This window comes from Falco rusticolus, chromosome 5 (genome assembly GCF_015220075.1).
Source record: "Falco rusticolus isolate bFalRus1 chromosome 5, bFalRus1.pri, whole genome shotgun sequence".
NCBI classification, from domain to species: domain Eukaryota; kingdom Metazoa; phylum Chordata; class Aves; order Falconiformes; family Falconidae; genus Falco; species Falco rusticolus.
The window spans coordinates 75,866,081-75,881,287 of NC_051191.1; the positions used below are offsets into that span (position 1 = coordinate 75,866,081).

The 15,207-nt window shown below is 43.4% G+C and overlaps 1 protein-coding gene across 7 annotated transcripts in view; it reads left to right on the forward strand.

The window, feature by feature from the left end:
* Window positions 1–15,207, forward strand: part of PPFIBP1 (PPFIA binding protein 1) — a 119,580-nt gene that overhangs the window by 69,779 nt on the left and 34,594 nt on the right. For all 7 annotated transcript variants that reach the window (XM_037390657.1, XM_037390659.1, XM_037390658.1 and 4 more), the window contains exons 5-7: window positions 7,156–7,242; window positions 8,447–8,560; window positions 9,116–9,247. In XM_037390657.1, the coding sequence (XP_037246554.1) occupies window positions 7,156–7,242; window positions 8,447–8,560; window positions 9,116–9,247 (333 nt within the window). The remainder of the gene's footprint in view (window positions 1–7,155; window positions 7,243–8,446; window positions 8,561–9,115; window positions 9,248–15,207) is intronic.

The following is a 15,207-nucleotide window of genomic DNA, read 5'->3' on the forward strand; positions in this document are numbered from 1 at the left end:
TGTCCAGCTGGAAGCTGATAGATCCATCTCTTGAAGAATAATTCTTAGGAACCGTGCTCCCGGTCATGAATGTTGCTCCAGTTTTATTTCAGTTGAAGCAAACAAGAGAAAATTTTCTTTTCTGGTTATTATCTTTCTTGACAGTGTTTTTTTAAAAAATACATCTTATGCAACAACTTTCTGAGAAAGAAGAAACCAACTGTGTCTTGTTAAAAAGGAGGGTGAAGGATAGAAGTGGGTGGACAGTCCCTTCCCACACCTCAGAGCCAGCTTCCCCAGGATCCTGATCTGAACCATGTATGTGGGTCCTGTTTTGTGCCTTCTCCTCTTTAAAGGATGTGCTCCTGGAATGAAGGAGCCAGGGTAATACTTCTTCTTTAAAATCCACAGCAAGTACAACTGTGGTTTTAGCTTGGGAAGTGACTTTCTGATTTTGAACATATATATAAAAAATAAATTTTTGTCACCCAGAAGTGAATTTCCGAAGTTGAGTGTAAGATCATTAAAGCAAACCAAACTTTATGGCCTCCAGAGGTTTCTTGAAGAACATTTTCAGCTCACCTGAAGATGGTAGTTAATTTGAGTTGTGGTACCCGTGGTGGCTTGTGCAATCTAGAGCGTTGCTGCTGTGACTAGCAGATCTGTCGTCTCACAGACCAGCCTCAGATTTTGACACTTCTTCAACAAGTCAGTTCTTCCAGAGTGGCTGGGAGAGTAATGAGAGTTAATATGAGGGAATATTAGATTTCAAAGAGAAATTTTCCTGGCTGGATAAACATAGCTTGTAATCTTACAGAGTGATACTGGCCTGTTTGGCCAACAGGGTGATTCCCAAGTGGAGGAAGTGGTTTGGTTAGCCAGAAATCTCATATTTCTTATTCATGGAAAAATCTCGTCTTTAAACCAAAGTTTGTTGTTTGATTGTCTTAGTGTGGGCGTACAGCGCATTCCTGCGGCTCAGCTTCTGCTTATGTTGAGTTTAGCTATTGAAAGGTCCTATGGTAATGTGTGGCACACAGATGTTTACCACCAAACACCTGTTTGAGATGCCTCCTCAGGCTGCGATATGAAAGGAGCCTTGTGATACCATTTCAGCCTGTCGTCATAAACTGCCTCCTGGCAATATTTTTTGTCTGTGAGTTCTTGAAGCATAGGACCCTGCTTCTTGCTAAAGGTGGTCATCGAGACTGGTGTTTTTAACACTGGAAGATAATATGGGCTTATTTATAGCATGTCGTGGCATGGCATCTTCATGCATTGTGGATGAGTTCATCAGCAGTAAGAACAACCCGTGCAGCCCCAACGGCAGAGCTGTCAAAAATCACCATTCCCAATCCAAAATGCATCAATCTGGCTTAGAAAAGGCAGCTTCTGCTCCTCTTCTGCTATGCTCTTTTCTTCTGGTTTATTTAGTATTCATCTTTTTGAGATTTTTATCTATCAAGGGTAGTTGTAAATGTTTCTTTTTAATAATAAAAGCTTTGGGGTCTGTGATGATCACAGGACTCCCAGAGCTAGGATCTGTGGTCAAAAATACTAAGGATTTTTTATGCTCCAGCTGTTACTGGGTAAATTTGAATTTAAGTGTGAGGACAGTTGGTTGTTACTGCTGCATTTTATGTCATTCTAAAATATAACATAAACTTGAGACAAGCCGCTCGTGAAACCTAGGACAGTTGAGTCAACATTTCCTTCCTCTTTTTCTTGGCGCCTACAAGTGAGTTACATGTGTTCTTCCAGGTTTATTAATAGCCCGTCGGGAAAAGAAAATTCCCTCCTGTTTACCTTGTAGTCAGGTGAAGGGATCGGAATCGCTCTTTTCTCATGTGTTGGATGATTTTCTCATGGGTTGGATGATTTCCGCAGGGCCAGGAGGGTGCAGAGGGGGGGTTGTGCTGTTCGGCAAGGAGCGAGGGTGGAGATGGCCAGCTGCCACCTGCGTGGGGCTGCCCTTGCTCCTGGTCGGGTTTACACAGCTCTGCAACCACCTGCCTACGTCCTCCTGGTTTTGTGTTTGAAGAAGGGTTGATCTTGCCGGGCTTTGATGTGTTAATTCCCCAGAGGAGCTGCTTGCTCCGCCTGAGGAGCGCTGCTGCTTCGCGGCTCTACTCCAGCTCTGCTGGGCTCTGCTCCGGCTCTGCTGTCACGTTCGCCTCCTTCCTTGGTCAGACAAGGAAACCTGCTGTCACCTAACCTGTCACTTAACCTCAGCGCCTGGGTTCGGAGGAGCCTGACGGCACCGCTGGGCGCTGCGGGTGCCCGTGGTGCTGGGGCTGCAGCTCAGCCTCGCCCGCCTGCCGCAGTCACTGGCGTCCTTGGATGCATGGAGATAGTCATGACCAGCATGGAGTATAGCTGGGACATTCACGGACACTGCGTCTGGCTAAATAAGGTAAGGCTGTCCGTGTGCCTCCTGCGTTTTCCCGAGTGGCGAGCCATAGCTGAGCAGCGCTGGTAGGGAATAAGCATTTCAGCTTTCTCCTGTATCGGGTGGCAGCTGAGTTGCTATTGAAGAAACTGAATAATGTGGAATGCTTGCATCTTCCCTATTCAACAGCCGTGTTCTTTATATTTAAAAAATGTTTCAGGTAAATTTCTCAGAGTGACGGTCTGTCTTAAGCCGGTTTTCTTTTGGAACTCACTTTTATTGTAGTGAAGCCTTTAAAATGTACTGCAGGGGGGTTTGCGTGGGTTTGTGGCTTTTTTTCCCTTGCTTATTCTGTAAGGAGGAACTAATCTGTAAACTTTAGGAAAAGCTTAGCAGCAGGTCTGCCTGCCTGCTGCCTGAGCATGTGGAGCAGGCTGCAGATATTCAGAGCGATGAGTGGGGAGGCGTGAAATGCAGAGATGCTGATTTGGGAGGGCAGCGGTGGGCTCCCACACAAACTGGTTAAACACTGGTACGGATTGTCTTCAGACAGATTTGACTAGTATCATTTGGGACAGAATCGATACTTAGAGAGGATAAAGCTGCCATGGCTCTGTATCACAGGGGAAACAGTGGCAAATACTTTGCTTGGAAAACCTGGAGGCTCTGCCCATGGCGCACCAAGTGACGCTGAGATAGCTGAGGCTGGAGGAGCCCCCTTGTAAGGGACTCTCTAAAACTGAGTGAATAAGCAGAACAGCGGTAGCTGTGCTTAACTAAGCGTAGGTAATGTGTATTATAATGATCTGAACAACATAAGCATGTTGATGAGCTCTAATTTAACTCCAGATGGTCAGGAAAGAGATGTCAGGGACAGCTTACTTGCCCAACTGTTGACTGGACTGTGGTGGTCAAAACAGTCCGTGCAATCTGCTGTACAAGAAAATAATGCTGTGGAGTGGCAGCTCCTTCTATACAAATTAAATTGCCTCTACAGCAAGAACAGTATGATTTGTGCTTATTTTGTGTCAAAAGCAGATGGGAAAATGAAGGGAAATGAGGGCTAAAAATTAGGGGTTTTTTTGAAAGAAAGAAGAATTCAGCAGTTGAGAGGAAGCGGATTTTTTTTTCATCGTTATTATGAGAAGGTTTAAAACAGCAGCTATTAGAAACTTCCCTGTGGTTTGGAATGCTAACTCACTTGCTGAAAAAAAAGGATTAAAGACTGAGGGCAGGCAAGCTGTGGAAGTTTGGTGATGCATCTATTTATTACAGGAATAATTCCCTCCAGAGCAGTGTGGATTTTTACACTTACATGATTGCAGACAAAGCTTACACACGTGTTTAACAGATAAGCCACGGATTGATCTTGCAGAGTTTTTAAGTGCACTGGGTCTGATCTTATAAGGCATTTTAAGTAAATGCTTAACCTCAAACTTCTGCAAAGCCTCCGTGGCATCGTGACAACTGTTCTTTTGGTTTTAGATCAGTATTGGTAAATCTGCACTCTCTTCCAATACAGTGTTTTGCAATTAATCCCTAAATTGAAAACACATGCAAAGTCTAACCGCTTACTTGAAGATAGATTTTAGGTTGCTGATGAAAAAGAGCCTTCTTTGGAAAATGGCAAAGCTTGCCTTGCACAGATAGTAAACTATGTTAATCCTGTATTGACTTTGATGATACAAATTTGATCTAGAACTACCAACTGCCCCAAATATGCTTGCAGTTGTTGTTAAATATTTACTTGCTTTTTCTCCTCCCCGCACCCCCACCCCCACCCCCCCGCAAGTGGAGCCATTGCTCTGCAGGATGCATAGTTGCCAGGCTCAGTCCCAGGGAGGTTGCAGGTACCCAGGTGGAGAAGAAACCGCTCCTGAAGGATGCATTGAGTGTTGCTTGCTCAGGTTTTGCACACACCAGGTTTCCTGGCATCTTTCAGACCTCCCTGCAGCCCGTTCCTCCCTGTTAGGGTTCCCTCCACCCCATCTCCTGGTGCTCTCGTTCCCATATCCAGTGTTTGGGCATCTTTCCTCTCCATTTCTCTTCAGTCCTGCCCACTGCTATCATTGCTCTGTTCTTCGTGTATTTCATCTGCTCTCTTCCTTCCTCATCTCTCTGGGAAGAAAATCACACCAGCTATCAACTTTTTTACCTTTGAAGACAGAGCAGAGAGATGTGGGAAGGTATCATGTGGCTGTTGCCTGCAGGTCTCCTATCTCTGCACCACCATAGGAGGTGCTGGAGCTGCCGCTCTGTGAGATAGGTGCCATAGCCTTTCTGTGCCATTCTTTCTCCAACTCTCATCTTGTTCCCCACTGAAACTGAAGTCAGTGACTTTCTTGCCTTTTCATACCTAAAATGAAGAGTTAGTCCCAGGTATTAACAGAAGTTACATCATTTCAGACAAGAAGCACACTGCTGTTGGTTTGTATGCAAAGTTTTCTGGTTTTGGTGTACTGTAGGAGGTCTGTTCCTCTGCAGATATTACAGAATATTTCTGGCAACAGCCAGCAAAAACATCTTTGGTTTTGTGGGAGAGCAACCTTTACTCCAGTCCTGTTTGGGGTTCCTACCACCTCCTCCCTCTTTCTTACGGCAATGTGAAGCTGCAGCCTGAGATCTCTCTAAATGCTGTTTTAAAGCCAAGTATGTTGTGCTGAGAAAAACAGGAATTTTTTTTGAGAAATGTGAACGGAGTTTAACAACAAAGGTGTCTTGGCAAGATGCTATGCACAATGACTAATGTTCTATTTTAACACCTTGTCAGTTTTCACAGCATCATAAATTACCTCCCCATATTTCTCTTCACGCAGTCTTTGGTTTTAGTTAATTTGTGTCTGGCTGCACTGACTAGAGGTATCAGGAGGTTCAGTGGTTAGGGCGCTGATGTGGCTGGGAGGCAGGGAGCTGAGTCTGTGCTTTGAGAAGGGCTTTCATGTTAGCCCCAGCAGAACGGAGGGATATCTTTGCACCGCACCTGCCCGCTTGTAATGAGGGATGAATATCGCTTTCCTACATCAGACACACACACTGGATTGATGAATGTGTTGTATATTAAATACAGATGCTGTTCTTACAGATCCTGAGTAAGTGCCTGAGATGTAGTGGGTGACTTTGAATGAGAAGAGAGCTACAGAATAGCAAAAGTATGCAAAAACCTAGGGTTTTTGTTTTGCATACAAGTCAGGTTACAAAATTTAAAGCATAATCTGCTAGTTGAGCAGCTAACAAGTTCATTTTGGAAGCTCTTTGACTTCTTTCACCTAAATTAAAGTGCTATAGAACTGAAGGTCTCACTGATCTTGAATGGAAATCCTGTTGCATGAGCTAAATTCTGATAGAGGTTGGGGAAAAACAGGGCAAACTCAGAAGTTTCCAATAAATCTGCCTTGGTGCTTAGTGTCTGGATGGTCAGAACACCTAGTAATTTACTGCTAAATAATTCAGGTACAGGGTATCGTTATGCTATGAGGTATTGGTACAAATTACTAGAGAGCATCCTTTCTTATTCTGCTGTAGGTCTAGTGATTTCAGGGGAGATATTGTGGTCATCTTGTAAAAGTTACACGTGTGTTTGGGAGACACATTTGCTACTGTACACTGATCTAAAACTGCCAGGATGCAGCCAGATTTCTTGAGAGTGTAAGCTGACGTCAGACACTTTGTACCCCCTCCCATTTGCTTTATGTGTAATCCTGGAGTGGTGCTGGTGGGAGTTTCATTCTTTCAGTTTCAAATGAGGCAGTTTCTCCCACCACCCAAGGTCAGACATGTAACTTATGAAAGGAGTTGTAGTGAGCAGGGTTCCTCAGGCATCCTCTGCAATCAGGGGAGGTGAGCTGCTTGAAAGGAAGATTCAAAGCAGGAACACAAGGCTTGCAGCTCCTAAGTGGTGGTGGCCTCTCAAGGCAGGGTTGTGCTGCAGACTCAGCAGGGCATGAGGATCCTTTTCATCACATATTCAGAAGGAAATCAAGGCCCCTCAGCATCAGTGAGAGTCTTTGCTGAGCACGCTGGATTTCAGAGCAGCTTCTCGGACTCCTCGAAGCAATTTATGCAATGATGGGAACAAGAATTTTCTTTTCTGAGCCGAGATCTGATTGTGGTGTCCATCACAAAGTGCTTTGGGACAGCTTTGAATATGGCTACAGTAAAATCCTCCTCACTGCTCAAGAGCATTGAAGTTATTATGAAGAAAAAAAAGTTGCTGATTCCTCTGAACTCTCTGATAGCATTAACATGTATTCTTGTTTCTGTTTAGCCCCAGGCAGCTTTACAAAGAGATGCGTTTAGAGTGCAGACGTTCAACCATACCCAGTATAATGTGCCTAATGCAAAAGGATGTCTCTTAGTGTGTGTTTTAGAAAAAATTGTTTGACTTGCAAGAAGCATAATGCACATTTTGTAGATTGTGCGTTGATTTTTTTTTCCACTTGCTGAATGTCTTAGGGTATTTGTCTCTTTGCAAATGTGGCTTAGCATAGTACATCATTGAGCACAAATTTTGTTAACAAAATGCTGAATGCACAGTAAGTGAATTTTGCAGAATTAGGTCACCAGAAGGTTCTTCCTTTCTCATCTTTAAGCCCCTGAACAATTCTTGTCCTGAATGGTGGTCTTGTGTCCTTTGTTGATAGTTTTATTTGACTTGTAACCCTTTGGGGGCTGGAGAATACTTTAAATCTGTTCCTGAACTGTGCACATTAAAAATACTGCTTAAGTGTGTTGATACTGTTGAATGACGTGGTACGATAGGTGGCTATGCAGTATTTGCTGTCTTTCAGACTAATGGACACCTATCTGGGAATGGAGATGTGTATCAAGAAAGGCTGGCTCGTCTGGAAAATGATAAGGAATCTCTTGTTCTGCAAGTAAGTAGCCACCTAAATTAATTTTTTCTGCACTTGCGTTCATAAGACTTTTTGATGGTACGTGATAAAATCTCTGAGAATTTGTTTGCAGTTGTGTCGTTTTGGACAGAGTTCAGAAGGCTTGCTGATACCTGCGAGTTAACCCAGAGTAAGGATAGGTGTGAATTTTGATTGCAGGAAAAATCTGCAGGCCTGCCTTTCTGCATATCTGATCTCTTTTTGAATCTTATTAGCTGAGCAGGTTCACAGAGCAACCACCTTCTTACACCCATGTTTATCCTTAAGATCACCATTTCCCATGACCATTCACATGCTGTCTGCATCAGGTGACACGTGCCCTGTCCTTGTGAAAGGTGACAAAAGCTGCGGGACTCGCCAACAGGTGGGAGAAGACAAGCAGCTGCCCAGAGGTCCTGTTCACCTGCTGCTGGGCTGGACTGGGTCAGCCCCGAGTGCTCTTGCCTGCTGGCTTACTCTTGCCGTTGGAGTTGGGACTGCCTAGTCCAAGTACCCTTTGGTCCGCGCAGGTGTCCTGCCATCCCCTGATGCGGACCTAGTCCAGGAGCTGTGACAGTGCCAAGCACTGCTCTAGGCAGCTTGCCCTCATTGCCAGCAGTACTGCAGATTTCATCAAAAAAGCCTGTTTAAAAGAAAAACTTCATTCAGAAAAGGCAAAATTGGATTGGGTCTGCAGTCTCAAAAGTTTTGTCTCAGTCTTGCCTAGCCTCAGTCTGTGTATTTTAACCTCCTTTGCTTTTATTGTTCTGAAAAGGAGAAGCTGTATGCTATGGCACACTGTGTGCAGTCACTTGGAAGGGAGAATAAATTACATGCACTGAGGTTTAGCTATTTGGTTGTTAAGGTAAGAGCTAGTGGCATTTAGTTAATGCATTGTCACAGCAAAGTCACAAGCTGCCCCTTGTGAAAACTTCCAGGACAAGTGAGGAGGGGAAATGCAGAACTGCAATGCATCCACTAGAACTCTGGCTATAATCCCAGTAAGTGTGAGGGGAAAGCTTTCCCTCCTCTCTTGCTGCCTTTGCCATGTGTTGTACCCACTGCAGAGCTCTGCTGCTCCTCCGCCCCCCATTGTCCCATTTAGTCTTTGGCCCATCCAGCACTGTTACTCATACAGTTCTTCAGGTGACGCATATGGCGTGGGTGCAAGGTACCAAACGTGCATCCCTTTTTCTCTGCTGTGCAGGTAAGTGTGCTTACAGACCAGGTGGAGGCCCAAGGAGAAAAGATTCGGGATCTGGAGTTTTGTCTAGAGGAGCACAGGGAGAAGCTGAATGCCACGGAAGAAATGCTGCAGCAGGTATTTCACAGCCCCATGTCTGTCTTTTCTGTCTGTCTTTGTTCTGTCTTAATGAACTGCATTTTGCTTTGGTGAGAGCAGTGCACTTCAAGGTGTTGCATCTCTTGATGTCTCTTAACTGAGTGATAATTTTCTACCATATTTGCTTTAGTCTTTGTGCTTAGCAATGTCAGTGCTGCTTTACACTGTAGGAATCCAGTCTGCTCTTCTTTGAGCCTTTCCTTGCTGAACTTCAAAGAGACTTGGATTAAAGCCTTTGGCAGGATGGGTGCATTGCCCTCAAAGCTCCTTGCTGCCCAGGGCAACTGTGATGACAGACAAGCTTTTTTCTTGTCCTGTCAGCCAACCCATGATAGTGCCCCTGTGATCTCAGATGCATCCTAGGTGCCTGGAGTCTGTCAGATGGGTAGTGGCTGTGTCCCAGGGCTTCAGATAGTGCCAAGGAAGAGGGTGATACTTTTCCCCATGAAAGAGGCCTTTAGCTGTAGAAATAAATTGCTTATTTCTTCCCCTTGGATGAATAATTCTGTTCTCTTCCTCTTTGTCTTGAATCAGGAGCTTTTAAGCAGAACATCCCTCGAAACTCAGAAGCTGGATCTTATGGCAGAGATTTCCACTCTGAAGTTAAAGCTTACATCTGTAGAGAAGGATAGATTGGACTATGAGGACAGATTCAGAGACACAGAGGTGAGTAAAACCCAACTGAATAAATTGTGAAAATTACATGTGGCTTCACATTACCTGAAAACTTCCTGGATATTTTTTTTTTACTTTTTTTTGCAAGGCAAGAACAGAAGTAGTCTTTAAGGTTTAAAGATTTATCTCTTAAAATGAAAAGTGTGCTTTTTGGTAAACTCTGGTTTAGAAAGAAAGTTTGTCAAAACCAGTTTTTGGTTCTTGCCATCAGATCTCAGGAGGAATGGCATTTAGGATGGATTTAAATAAGATCATGGACATACTGCACGCTCCTGCCCCAAATTGAAACTGTCATCTTCTTAGTAAAGCATGTCTGAGGCAAACACTTAAGCCCATTGCAAGTGCAAAAAGCATGCACGTGCAAAGACACAACACACTAGAAGACACAACTTTTGATTTCAGTTACGGAGGGAATGACATGACTCTGTGTGAGGGCATTCTGAAGCCTTACTTCAAACCCCAGCCTGACAGAAGCCCAGGACCGTGAGGCCAGCGGTTACTCATCTCAGCCTGGCCTCAAGCCCAGTGGTGTGCGGTGCCAGGCAGTGCCGGGCAGAGCTGCCATCCTCTGGCCGTGCTCTCCTCGGGCATTTGCCCACTGTGCACCGCTGATCTGTGTATCTGAACCTTGCTCACGTTTGAAGCCAGAAACCCTTGGAGCAAGTGGGCAAAGCCATTTTTTTTCCAGGAAACTCCAAGAATCAGAGTGAGCTTTGCTGCCAGAGTGACATACCCCATATCAGAAATACTTTGGAGTCTGCCTAGGAAGCAGATCAAAATTTCCAACTTCGGGTTCATAAATGAGCTGAAATGTCAGATGTTCATATTGTGCATGTTCCAGATGTCATTCATTTCTGGAAGGAAAGAAGCCATAATGCCATCACAGGAGACAAAATCTGTCCTTTCCACTTTAGTCAGTGGTTTACCAACTCCCTTCCAGTTTCCTATGTATTTTCCAGTGAAGTGTCATTCCTCACTTGTGTTGCAAGCATAAGAGCAAAAGTTAGACTTGCTGTTGAATTACTCTCTTTGGACCTGTCTGTATTAATCTGCAGACCCAGAGAAGTCCACTGGTTGAAAAACAATGACTCGAATCATGTTCAGATTTGAAAGGTGGTGATTGTTTACATAGTGGTGGCAGTGTCCTTTCCTGCAGTGTAGCACATCTGGGTGTTGCTAAGCTGTGGGTTGTATTCACGTTGCCTCCTGTTACCTTTTCCTCTAGTTTGATACCAGGTGTTATGTGAAGTATCACAGCATTGCCTTAAAAGCAGTTGATTTGGCAGTCCTGGCAAGTACTGCGCATGGCAGTGCTGGAGAAATTGGTGGGGGGAAAGGTGGAGGGAATCGTTGAAGGTCTTCTGCATCCGTAGGAGGTGTGTTTAAGAGCTGGCTGCTTTCACAGCTCCCATGAGGTCTCTCTGCTCACACAGTGCTTGGCTCTTTCATGAGTTATAGCATACAAGTAACTCTCTTCACCTGTATACTGGCAGCTGTCATAAGCAGCCCAAATGATAGATAAATTAGTCGACAGCAGTAAATGGCTTTGGGGAGGCAAAGTTTGGTCTGGGTGACTGCAGTGACCAGGTGCTTTCAGAAGTGGATTCCACTGCATCTCTGTTTGTAAACATCCTGTGGTTTCTTGTGCTGTCCAAAACAGGTAACAAAAGTGATTGGGCTTTCAGTGATTGGCTTCCTCACTTTCTATCCTTATTTTTATTGAATATGATTCATTGCTGAGCTTGCCTGTACTCCCCCTTCCTTTGTTGCCCCCTAAACTGCAGTTTCTCCATAACTTAATAGCACAACTCAGCACACCAAGAAGGCGTACGTGGAGCTACCTCTGTTCCCAGAGAAGTGGTTAGAGTGTGGGGCCACAGCATGCCCTGCGACACGGGAGGCTCAGTGCAAGAGGCTAACCTCCGTGGCCGCTGTGAAGACCTTTCTCTTTGAAATACCTAGAAATAAGCCTAATGTCTTTGATAAAAATAAGGTAATTTTAATGTCTAAAAGGTAATTACTATAATTAGGGGCTATATAGATTTTTATCCTCGATATTTATGCCCGAAGTAATGAACTATTACTAAAACGTTCCTCCCTCCCTTTGAAAACCAGAATGAGGTAGTTTAGTGTGATAGAAATTATTACGTTGTTTCTTCTTTGTTTCAACACTTTATAGCTGTAAAAAGGCTTAGGCTTAGACACTGAAAGGGATAATAGGTCTTAATTTGCATTTTGTTCAGTGGAAAAATGAATGGCTAATTAGTTATAAGGGTCTCAGCCATGCAAAATCTCTTAACAGGTATTTTGGAGGCAGTACTTATTCAGAAGTACACAGTATTTTATTCAGTGTTAATCTAATTATATTCCTGTTTAAAGTAGTAGATGATCAATTATTTCAGCAGATCTGAGTATTTAAATTAATATTTAAAATATTCTACCATAAAACACATTATGGCGTTTACATACAGTGTTCAGATTGGAAAAGAATTCATACCCAAACTGGGAAAAAAAACCCTATGAATATTGCTTCTGTTTTTATTTAGGGAAATGGAAGTGAAAAGGGAAAACAAAACATTGATGTCTTACAACAGCTTCTGTGGAGCTGCTGTCTCCTACAGAATTACCATTCAGATTAAATCCTTCATATTATCCAGCTATTACTTATGTCTGTCATTGCAACTGCCCATTCCAGCTTGGTAGGTTTTTCATATTCACTGTTCTTTTTCTAAACAGATGCTTCACTGTATCTGTAAGCGTTTTCCTTTGTACTCTAGGACTTTACTCTCTAGATGTTCACAAATACACAGCTTTTTCAAAGCTAATTGTATACGTAATAGAGATTTATAATTGTTCTGTTCTTTAAATCATTCCAGTCTTTCCACTTTCTTAGCAGACACTATTATAATTTTCCTTAAGGAGCACGGGTGGTCTGACTTGGGCTGAGTTTATGTAAGAAAGTATCGTACAAGGGAGTTTATTTAGGGAGGAGTCCATAACCAGACACCGTCTTTGAAGCAGCAGCCAGAGGGTAAACTGGCTCACTCGTGGGAAATTCTTCATATTTTAAACACCACCAGTCTCCTTTGTGCAGATGAATTTCTGAGTGGTGTAGAACAATGTTTTTGTTTCCAGTGCCAGTAACAAAGCCTCTGACCCCTGTAGCTTAAAGTTATCATTGCTTTTTTGTGCCTCGCCGGCCTTGCTACGAAGAGCGCAAGTAACACGAGTAGGAGAGAAAAAGGCTTTGGGAAATAGGAGTCTGTGTGTCCCACCCTGTCAGCTCCGTTTATGGATCCATTCAGGGAGCCACCTAGTTGGGTGTTTGCATGGAGAGACCTGACTCTGGATCAAAAGAGGACCATTTCATGGCTCTTTCCTGGTCTTCAGGCTTCTAAGACAGGAACATGCATTATGCCCAAGACAGGTATTTTAACCCGTTCAGGGGTGGCTGCAGAGGAGGTATTAAATGCAGGCAAAGCAGGTGCCATACACTGGCCACCATGTGGGTGACTTTTACAGCTGATTCATCCGGGTCAGCCAGGGAACTCCATGGGTTTTTGGTCTGGTCTCAGATCCTGATGAACATATACAATACCCTGAGTGCCACGGGGACGTACACACCTCAAGCATCACACTGGTCCCAAAAGCTCTTCACGTCATAAGCAGTTGCAATGGCTGGCACCTTCAGGTTTCGAACAATGCCATGATGTCCTTGCTGGGGCTGCTGCAGGAGGGGCAAGTCGTAGTCCTTGCTGCGAAGGGTTTGTAGCCAAAATCAGTTGAACAGGGAATAGTGGAAGAGAAGAATAGATGTTTGAGGGCAGCAAGAAGGAAAATGAAGTACACTGGGAGGATTAGGATTTCTTAGGGAACCTCAGTGCCTTCGGCAGTCTCTACCTCCAGTAGCTTGCCCAAAGTTAAATAATAATTCTGTAGCAGGGGAGACAGCCCTTTTTGGGCCTTTTCTTTTTTTCTCTGCTCATTTATGCAAGGTGTGACCATCTCTTTTATACTAGTGAAGGGCTGTATATGGAACCTGGCAACTCTTTAATGTAGTCCTCTGCCTCAAAAAGATGAGAACAAATGCCATTTACAGTTACTGTGCTGTAGATAAGACATCAGTTAATGTTGCACTTGCAAGAGAGTAATTGGAAATATTTTTGGAGCAAAGAACGCTGTTAGGACTTGTCTTTAGTTCTATTTAACCCTTGAGAAATTTTACAGTATTTTTAGTGACCAGTTACCAGTGGTAAAAGTTCTGATTACCCATGAGGTCCATAACAGATTAAGCAGAAGAATTTAGTTTCTGCTCCAAGATCTTACACCCTTGGATACTGGTTGCAAGACTGCTCTGCTCTCTGTGAGATTGTGAGTGCATCTTGACACTGCTGTTAATCGATAAGGATTGTGCTAACTTTTTTCATTAAAAGGAGAAAAGTTTTGGTTTGTTATATGTTTTGCCTCACCAGGGGCCTTTTGAATATGGATAACTGGTTTCCCTCTCCTTCTTCAGTATTTTAAAAGTCCACATAGTTGTGTGTATCACATAAAAGTGATAAATACGTAGGCAGCAACCTCAGCACTTATTGCTACACAGCATGTTTTGACATTGGGTCATGCCAAAGCAAAAATGATGGCTGCAGGAAAGAAAAGCCCCAAATCGTCATAGTATCAAAGCTGACCATGAGATCTGGGAATGTAGATTTGTTAGAGGTCTCAAACACTTGGCATTGACAAGAAAGAGTTCAGTTGGTGTAGTCATGCAGACTGACATCCATGTACATTTATATTTAGAAGAGTTAGGTGCTTTGTAAAGGTCACACACTGGAGAATCAGTGAGGAATTGCAGGTGTACCCAAATCAGAAAGTCATACATTAGCAGTAGTAATTACTAATAGCATCAAAATTTTCATTTTCCTTGTAATTCTGGTGATTGAGCTTGGATCTTACTAAAGAAATACAGATGCTGCTCTGTCGCCATCAGATTTGTTAAGCACAAAATAATTACCAGAGGCCTGTAAGCTCAGAAGATGTGGTGTGGGGCTGGAAGGCAGGTGGTACTAGGGACCTGTGAATGTCAGGTGCTGGCTTGTTATTTTGTAAAGTATAGATCTCCATTAATTATATAACTAGCTCTGAAAAAATGTGCTTATAGTTGTTAGCTCAATGTACAGCATTGTTTAACATGGATAGGATTTGCCTTACCATGCAGAAAGACGAGACCTAAGTACTGTACGATCTTCTTGGTAGTTTAACAGCCCTTGTGCTGTGGTTCCAGTCTGCTGTGTTTTCTAGGGTGCACGAAGAGCTTATCTCCTCCTTTGAAGCATTTCCTGGTGATACAGTGTTACAGTAGCTGCTGAGAAACTGCTTTTTTTTTTTCTTTTTCTTTTTTTTCTTTTTCTTTTTTTTCTTTTTCTTTTTTTTCTTTTTCTTTTTTTCTTTTTCTTTTTTTTCTTTTTCTTTTTTTTTCTTTTTCTTTTTTTTTTTCTTTTTCTTTTCCTTTTTTTTTTTTTTTTTCTTTTTTCACACAAACATAACACTGGTCTGGTGTCCATACATCAACTAAAGGTCACAACACAGAAGCTTGCTGGACAACTTTGAATTGCATGAAAGAGACACCTTTCTGATGATGTGTTCCCTTGCTGAGCAGGAAAATCGTTTTCCCAATAAGCTGTGGTTTGTTATCTCTTATATAGAAGGATACTTTGTCCTGGCTGTTCCGCAGGCTTCCTGCAGGTCTGCAGCTGGCCACTTAAGATCCCATTTTGCCATGTTGGCAATGGGGAGGTTTGGAGAAAGAGTGCCTTGCACCTTGGTGGGGCAGTGCAACTCAGAGTTTGTTTCACCACTGCAGGAAGGGAGCTGTAGAGCTGGTGGCACTCAGGGCTGACCTCCAGACCTAGTAGGTCTTTCCAAGAGGATGGCCAGGAGGTCGAGCCATTCTC